Source organism: Takifugu flavidus, chromosome 14 (assembly GCF_003711565.1).
Source record: "Takifugu flavidus isolate HTHZ2018 chromosome 14, ASM371156v2, whole genome shotgun sequence".
Classification (NCBI taxonomy): domain Eukaryota; kingdom Metazoa; phylum Chordata; class Actinopteri; order Tetraodontiformes; family Tetraodontidae; genus Takifugu; species Takifugu flavidus.
In genome coordinates, this window is record NC_079533.1 from 15,494,764 (window position 1) to 15,503,328 (window position 8,565).

Genomic DNA, 8,565 nt, shown 5'->3' on the forward strand with positions numbered 1-8,565 from the left:
TTCTTTGTAGTGCAGAAGAAGAAAAGTCAAAATTCTAAACTCAACTTTCCCTTCCACCACATCCAAACAAGTGGGAAACCAGCGGGATTCACACCCCGGAATTCCACCCAGCTGCAGGTGTTTTACCAAATCACAGCAATCTTTACTTCGGCTTTCGACCAATGCAGTAACGCAGTCGTCAGGCTAGTATGCAAAATAAAAGGTTGGTGCATTCATAAAAATGGAATGTTTCAGTTCTATCCATTTTTAATTTTCCTTTTTATTGCAAACACACACAGTTCTCTTCTGCAATGTCTTCAAACAACATTAAGGCATCTTTCATTCTTGCAGAAATTGAAATCAGAAAAAACGCGTATTTAGAGCCACCGAGGGACAATTGAAAGGGTAAAGAGTGGCTCATTCAGTAATAAAAGCAATAGATGATGTTGTACATATGGATTTTATGAAGAAAGCACATCGGATTACACATCATTATGGCCTACTTCCCTGGTTGGCCACCGCCTCAACACTGGACATCACGGTGCGCACACCAAAGATGCGGGAAATGATACAATAAAGAAGATTTTATTGATCATTTCATTTGTACTAGAATTGCCCGAGTTTATTTTTACTCCCCAAATGTCACAATTCTGAACTCTTTCCACCACCTCCACTGAGTCCAGGGGACATCCCAGGACAGAGCTGGCCCTCCTTAGCAGTCTGTCCATCCTCCAACTGTCCCTGTCTGGGATGCTGCTGGACCAGCAGGCTATCCCATAAAAGATGGCTGATCCCACCACAGAGTCATAGAAAGTCCTCAGGAGTGGTCCCTGCACTCCAAAAGACCTCAGTCTCCTGAGCAGGAACAGTCTGCTATTGCCCTTCTTGACAAGGGTTTCTGTGTTGTGTGTCCAGTCCAGGTTATTGTTTAAGTGAACACCCAGGTAATCCTAGGACTTCAGGATGTTCACCGGTGCAGGCGGGAGGTTGTTACGCCTGAGGAGATCCACCACTAGCTCCTTGGTTTTATTGGCATTGATCCGGAGGTTGTTCCGCAGGCTCCAGTCCACAAAGTCCTGAATAAGTCCTCTGTACTCTGTATCGTCCCCATCAGTGATGAGGCCAACAGCAGCAGAGTCGTCAGAGAACTTCTGGAGGTGGCATGATGATGAACTGTATGAAAAGTCCGCGTTGTAGAGGGTGAACAGGAAAAGAGCCAGAACTGTTCCCTGGGGGCAACCGATCTGCAGATAAACGATGTGACTCGGAGCCCTTCACTCTCATAAACTGTGGTCTTTGTGTGAGGTAGACCAAAAAATTATTCCTAAAGATGCCAGTATAAGGTCTTTATTAGCTTTTGTTGCAAACAATTGAAGTACATGATCGTTTACGGTATTCTTGCAAAAATACAAGTGAAATGTGAAGTAGTCAGCTTCTTTAAAATTATTTACAAGTGAACTATTGCCATAAACCTGTTTTGCACTGTTCTTTAATATAGTAATACAATTGGAACATTGTCACTCGTATTTCAGTCCCAGAGTCCTGAGGTGCATCTTTCACTGAAGCAAGTCTTTCTAAAACATTATGTTTAGTTCTCTGAGCAAAAGATTTTTATAAAGATCTGCCACCTTCATTATATTTGAGAACTGCAATGAACGACTGCAAATTGAAGCCAGCCTAGATGAGCATATAGCGAGATCACTGTACTGCAAATGCCTCATTTGCACACGGCATTTTTAAAAATAATTATTTGGATAGTTCTCTAAATAGGTTGCTAGCTCCTGAAGTGCAATTGACAACAGTAGCCACCAGCTAGCCTGTTAGCTGTACCGAAGCGTCTTTTTAATATGATCTGATTTACACTTGGTGCTGACAAATGCCGGAGTTTATTTTTACAAAATATTTTTACAAGTAAGCTGTGTTGTAAAAGCGCACTGTGAACAGGAAGCGTCGGATGTGTGGTAGCATTGAAGATGACAGGTTGATGTGCAATATTCAAAGATTGTCAGCTGGTTTTCCTGCTGTTAACATGCAGCATGAATTAGAATAACGACCAGAGTCCATGACGGCACACCGTGATTTATTATTAAATCATTATAATAATTCTATATTTTTCCACATCTAAAAGCACCTCAAAATTTGAATCTGTTTGCAAACACAGTTCTCTTCTGCAATGTCTTCAAACAACATTAAGGCATTGTCTTTCATTCTTGCAGAAATTGAAATCAGAAAAAACACGTATTTAGAGCCACCGAGGGACAATTGAAAGGGTAAAGAGTGGCTCATTCAGTAATAAAAGCAAGAGATGATGTTGTACATATGGATTTTATGAAGAAAGCACATCGGATTACACATCATTATGGCCTACTTCACTGGTTGGCCACCGCCTCAACACTGGATATCACGGTGCGCACACCAAAGATGCGGGAAATGATACAATAAAGAAGATTTTATTGATCATTTCATTTGTACTAGAATTGCCCGAGTTTATTTTTACTCCCCAAATGTCACAATTCTGAACTCTTTCCACACAAAGATCCTCTGCAAATGGGATTAAAAGAAGACAGATTACGGGCTGTAATGTGTTACTTTGGGGTTGTCATATTTGATCATTTGTTTTATCAGACAGGGTTATATTCCCATTCTCTTTTTTTTAAATTTTTTTTTATGCGGAGTAGCAAGGATGCGTTTGAATCAAGACTTTGTTTTCAGGTTATTCCAAAGAAGATAGATAAAGACATATATTCATATTTCTATGAAAGAATGTATTCTCTTTTATTGTGAAGGAATAAGGAACATTGTCATGCTGTAGCTGATGGCACCATGGGAGCAGGCCTAGTGGGAGATTGCCATAGAAAAGGCTGGGAGGGTGCTGAGGCTTTGCATGCAGGACGGTCCCTCTGCAGAACTGGGATTCAGTCAGCATCACAGGTGAGGAGGACCTGTCTGGGGCCCGATCCATCATCTCATCATCCTCATTCAATCATCAGTTGTTTCTACTGTAGCGATGTAGCGCACCTGTTACATCCCAAAATATTTCAAAGAGAAATTTCCTTTGAACTTTGTCAAAGTGGCCTGCCTATGATCTTTTTACAAGTGTAGGCTGATGATACATTTAATCACCAACTGCTTACATTTTGAAGAGAAGTGAGGTGTCTCTGTAAACGTCCAGCTCTAAGTTTGTCAGAATCTTTGGTTCTTCTTCAGGTGATTTGATAGGAAAGCTCCCTCTGCAGCAGCAACATGGAACCTGGTGGACTCTCCACACATTTAAGCAACCCCTACACCTTTCCTGCTAAACTATGGTTTCTGGTAAATACTCCAGAAATCACTGCCATCATTTGGAACAATGTTGGTAATGGAATCCTCATTGATAAAGCTCTATTAGAGACCCAGGTGTTGTCTCCCACCTCTGAAACTTTGAGGGGGTTGAGCAAATTTAAAGGCATCAAATTCTTAAGTTTTATCCGCCAGCTTCACCACTATGGCTTCAAAAAAGTCAAACCTGTGCGCGTCACTTCCAACTGCGTTCACCACTTCTTCCAGCCTTATTTCAAAAAGGACCACCCTGAACTTCTTCCAGAGGTGAAGAGAAAAGCTCGCCAGCGCACCAGGTCCCGACCTGCTCCCTACTCTAACCCCTACAACGTGACCAGAATGCAGTACGTTGTACAACAGCCGCATGGAGGTAAGATCCTTTCATTTCTCTGTAGTGTAGAAGAACCTTTTTTGGTTTCCAGGGAGGGGAGATGACTGTTTTTACACTCTGTGCACACACACATGAACATGCAAAGAACACAGGCACATGCATTCACAAAGGAAGAGGCGACCCCGTGAGTAAAGCTCTCCGGCCCGACACTCGGACATTTGAGGGCAGTGCTCCAGACACGTCCTGGAACCTCTCCTGCCACGGCCCACTGTCCAATCCTTTCGCTGCCCAGCTGAGCTCCAATCGGAAAGTTCCAGTGGTGCCCCAGTAACCCACTGGAGCTCCTGACTACTTATTTCATGTAGAGCACAGAAACTCTAAAAGTGCAATTATTTGTGTATTTTCTGCAGGAATCTTTCCATACTTGCCAGCTCAACCCTTCCCCAACAACATGGAGTACTTTCTAACTGGAGCAAATCCATCGCTATACCCGAGGACAGCACCCAACACCTACAACCTCCAAACCCTGGTCCAGCCCATAGAAACCGGCCACCAGAAAGTCATTGAAGATCCGTTCAATGATCTGAATGAGATGCTCTCGTTACTGTCCACCCTAAAGGAGCAAGCACAGGTAAACCTCACTTTCACAACTTAGTTATGTTCTTGGATGCACTTGTAAGTCTAAACTCAACTTTCCCTTCCACCATATCCAAACAAGTGGGAAACCAGCGGGATTCCCACCCAGGAATTCCACCCAGCTGCAGGTGTTTTACCAAATCACAGCAATGTTTACTTTGGCTTTCCACCAATGCAGTAACGCAGACGTCAGGCTAAAATGCAAAATAAAAGGTTGGTGCATTCATAAAAATGGAATGTTTCAGTTCTATCCATTTTAAATTTTAAATTTTCCTTTTTATTGCAAACAAACACAGTTCTCTTCTGCAATGTCTTCAAACAACATTAACGCAGTGTCTTTCATTCTTGCAGAAATTGAAATCAGAAAAAAAAAAGTATTTACAGCCACCGAGGGACAGTGAAAGAGTAAAGAGTGGCTCATTCAGTAATAAAAGCAAGAAATTATATTGTACATATGGATTTTATGAAGAAAGCACATCGGATAACACATCATTACGACCCACTTCCCTGGTTGGCCACCGCCTCAACACTGGACATCACGGTGTGCTCCATTTCCGTCTCACACCAATTGGGATCGCTGTGACATACTCCCGCTTACGGTGCGGGAAATTATGCAGTAGAAGACGATTTTCGGAAGGCGCTACTCTGCAAATAAAATTTCTGCTCTAAAAATTACTCAGATTCCTTTATTTGTCCCACGCGGGGAAATTTACAGCGCAATAGCAGCAAAAACACACAGAAAAAAAACTGAAATAAGAATAGAAAATATATAAAAAATTCTATATATAATAATCCAAGATAAATGGATAATCAGCCTTTTGTATCCCTGTACATAGTACAGAGAGTGTATACAATATACATGTCAGAATACATACTATTCAGTGTGTGCAGAATGGTTGAAATGCTATTAGAGAATTGTAAAGTTATTGTGTGAGTCCAGTGGTAAATTTAGACATTTATTTATGTCCACTAGTCTGCAGACTAGCGGCCATTATGTTTGTTGTGCAGTCTGACAGCAGGCGGCAGGAAAGATGTGCGATACCTCTCCTTCACACAGCGAGGGTGGAGCAGCCACTCACTGAAGGAGCTGCCCAGTGCTGTCAGGGTGTCCTGTAGGGGGTGGGATGTGTTGTTCAACATGGATGACAGCTTAGCCATCAACCTCCCGTTTCCCACCACCTCCACTGAGTCCAGGGGACATCCCAGGACAGAGCTGGCCCTCCTTAGCAGTCTGTCCATCCTCCAACTGTCCCTGTCTGGGATGCTGCTGGACCAGCAGGCTATCCCATAAAAGATGGCTGATCCCACCACAGAGTCATAGAAAGTCCTCAGGAGTGGTCCCTGCACTCCAAAAGACCTCAGTCTCCTGAGCAGGAACAGTCTGCTATTGCCCTTCTTGACAAGGGTTTCTGTGTTGTGTGTCCAGTCCAGGTTATTGTTTAAGTGAACACCCAGGTAATCCTAGGACTTCACAAAGTCATCGTCCGTTCCCAGGATGTTCACGGTGCAGGCGGGAGGTTGTTACGCCTGAGGAGATCCACCACTAGCTCCTTGGTTTTATTGGCATTGATCCGGAGGTTGTTCCGCAGGCTCCAGTCCACAAAGTCCTGAATAAGTCCTCTGTACTCTGTATCGTCCCCATCAGTGATGAGGCCAACAGCAGCAGAGTCGTCAGAGAACTTCTGGAGGTGGCATGATGATGAACTGTATGAAAAGTCCGCGTTGTAGAGGGTGAACAGGAAAAGAGCCAGAACTGTTCCCTGTGGGGCAACCGATCTGCAGATAAACCGATGTGACTCGGAGCCCTTCACTCTCATAAACTGTGGTCTTTGTGTGAGGTAGACCAAAAAATTATTCCTAAAGATGCTCAGGTATTTTTTTAAGGTCTTTATTAGCTTTTGTTGCAATACAATTGAAGTACTGCAAATGCCTCATTTGCACACGGCATTTTTAAAAATAATTATTTGGATAGTTCTCTAAATAGGTTGCTAGCTCCTGAAGTGCAATTGACAACAGTAGCCACCAGCTAGCCTGTTAGCTGTACTGAAGCGTGTTTTTAATATGATCTGATTTACACTTGGTGCTGACAAATGCCGGAGTTTATTTTTTACAAAATATTTTTACAAGTAAGCTGTGTTGTAAAAGCGCACTGTGAACAGGAAGCTTCAGATGTGTGGTAGCATTGAAGATGACAGGTTGATGTGCAATATTCAAAGATTGTCAGCTGGTTTTCCTGCTGTTAACATGCAGCATGAATTAGAATAACGACCAGAGTCCATGACGGCACACCGTGATTTATTATTAAATCATTATAATAATTCTATATTTTTCCGCATCTAAAAGCACCTCAAAATTTGAATCTGTTTGCAAACACAGTTCTCTTCTGCAATGTCTTCAAACAACATTAAGGCATTGTCTTTCATTCTTGCAGAATTGAAATCAGAAAAAAACACGTATTTAGAGCCACCGAGGGACAATTGAAAGGGTAAAGAGTGGCTCATTCAGTAATAAAAGCAAGAGATGATGTTGTACATATGGATTTTATGAAGAAAGCACATCGGATTACACATCATTACAGCTCACTTCACTGGTTGGCCACCGCCTCAACACTGGATATCACGGTGTGCGCACCCAAAGATGCGGGAAATGATACAATAAAGAAGATTTTATTGATCATTTCATTTGTACTAGAATTGCCCGAGTTTATTTTTACTCCCCAAATGTCACAATTCTGAACTCTTTCCACACAAAGATCCTCTGCAAATGGAATTAAAAGAAGACAGATTACGGGCTGTAATGTGTTACTTTGGGGTTGTCATATTTGATCATTTGTTTTATCAGACAGGGTTATATTCCCATTCTCTCTTTTTTTTTAATTTATTTTTTTATGCGGAGTAGCAAGGATGCGTTTGAATCAAGACTTTGTTTTCAGGTTATTCCAAAGAAGATAGATAAAGACATATATTCATATTTCTATGAAAGAATGTATTCTCTTTTATTGTGAAGGAATAAGGAACATTGTCATGCTGTAGCTGATGGCACCATGGGAGCAGGCCTAGTGGGAGATTGCCATAGAAAAGGCTGGGAGGGTGCTGAGGCTTTGCATGCAGGACGGTCCCTCTGCAGAACTGGGATTCAGTCAGCATCACAGGTGAGGAGGACCTGTCTGGGGCCCGATCCATCATCTCATCATCCTCATTCAATCATCAGTTGTTTCTACTGTAGCGATGTAGCGCATATACACCTGTTACATCCCAAAATATTCAAAGAGAAAATTTCCTTTGAACTTTGTCAAAGTGGCCTGTCTATGATCATTTTACAAGTGTAGGCTGATGATACATTTAATCACCAACTGCTTACATTTTGAGAGAAGTAGAAGTGAGGTCTCTGTAAACGTCCAGCTCTAAGTTTGTCAGAATCTTTGGTTCTTCTTCAGTGATTTGATAGGAAAGCTCCCTCTGCAGCAGCAACATGGAACCTGGTGGACTCTCCACACATTTAAGCAACCCCTACACCTTTCCTGCTAAACTATGGTTTCTGGTAAATACTCCAGAAATCACTGCCATCATTTGGAACAATGTTGGTAATGGAATCCTCATTGATAAAGCTCTATTAGAGACCCAGGTGTTGTCTCCCACCTCTGAAACTTTGAGGGGTTGAGCAAATTTAAAGGCATCAAATTCTTAAGTTTTATCCGCCAGCTTCACCACTATGGCTTCAAAAAAGTCAAACCTGTGCGCGTCACTTCCAACTGCGTTCACCACTTCTTCCAGCCTTATTTCAAAAAGGACCACCCTGAACTTCTTCCAGAGGTGAAGAGAAAAGCTCGCCAGCGCACCAGGTCCCGACCTGCTCCCTACTCTAACCCCTACAACGTGACCAGAATGCAGTACGTTGTACAACAGCCGCATGGAGGTAAGATCCTTTCATTTCTCTGTAGTGTAGAAGAACCTTTTTTGGTTTCCAGGGAGGGGAGATGACTGTTTTTACACTCTGTGTACACATGAACATGCAAAGAACACAGGCACATGCATTCACAAAGGAAGAGGCGACCCCGTGAGTAAAGCTCTCCGGCCCGACACTCGGAACATTTGAGGGCAGTGCTCCAGACACGTCCTGGAACCTCTCCTGCCACGGCCCACTGTCCAATCCTTTCGCTGCCCAGCTGAGCTCCAATCGGAAAGTTCCAGTGGTGCCCCAGTAACCCCATGTCCCACTGGAGCTCCTGACTACTTATTTCATGGAGAGCACAGAAACTCTAATAGTGCAATTATTTGTTATTTTCTGCAGGAATCTTTCCA

General features: G+C 42.8%; 1 protein-coding gene across 2 annotated transcripts; it reads left to right on the forward strand.

Moving 5' to 3' along the window:
- Positions 1-1,920: 1,920 nt before the first annotated feature.
- Positions 1,921-4,939, forward strand: LOC130537481 (uncharacterized). Of its 2 annotated transcripts, none has more exons than XM_057054332.1 (5): positions 1,921-2,910; positions 3,187-3,667; positions 4,039-4,259; positions 4,347-4,477; positions 4,616-4,939. In XM_057054332.1, the coding sequence occupies exons 2-4, from the start codon at positions 3,223-3,225 to the stop codon at positions 4,443-4,445; spliced, it is 765 nt and encodes a 254-aa protein (XP_056910312.1). In that variant the 5' UTR covers positions 1,921-2,910; positions 3,187-3,222; the 3' UTR covers positions 4,446-4,477; positions 4,616-4,939. The 2 variants fall into 2 exon arrangements, with proteins under 2 accessions (XP_056910312.1, XP_056910314.1); XM_057054334.1 differs by having other exon boundaries at positions 1,934-2,910; positions 3,526-3,667.
- The last annotated feature ends 3,626 nt before the right edge of the window (positions 4,940-8,565 follow it).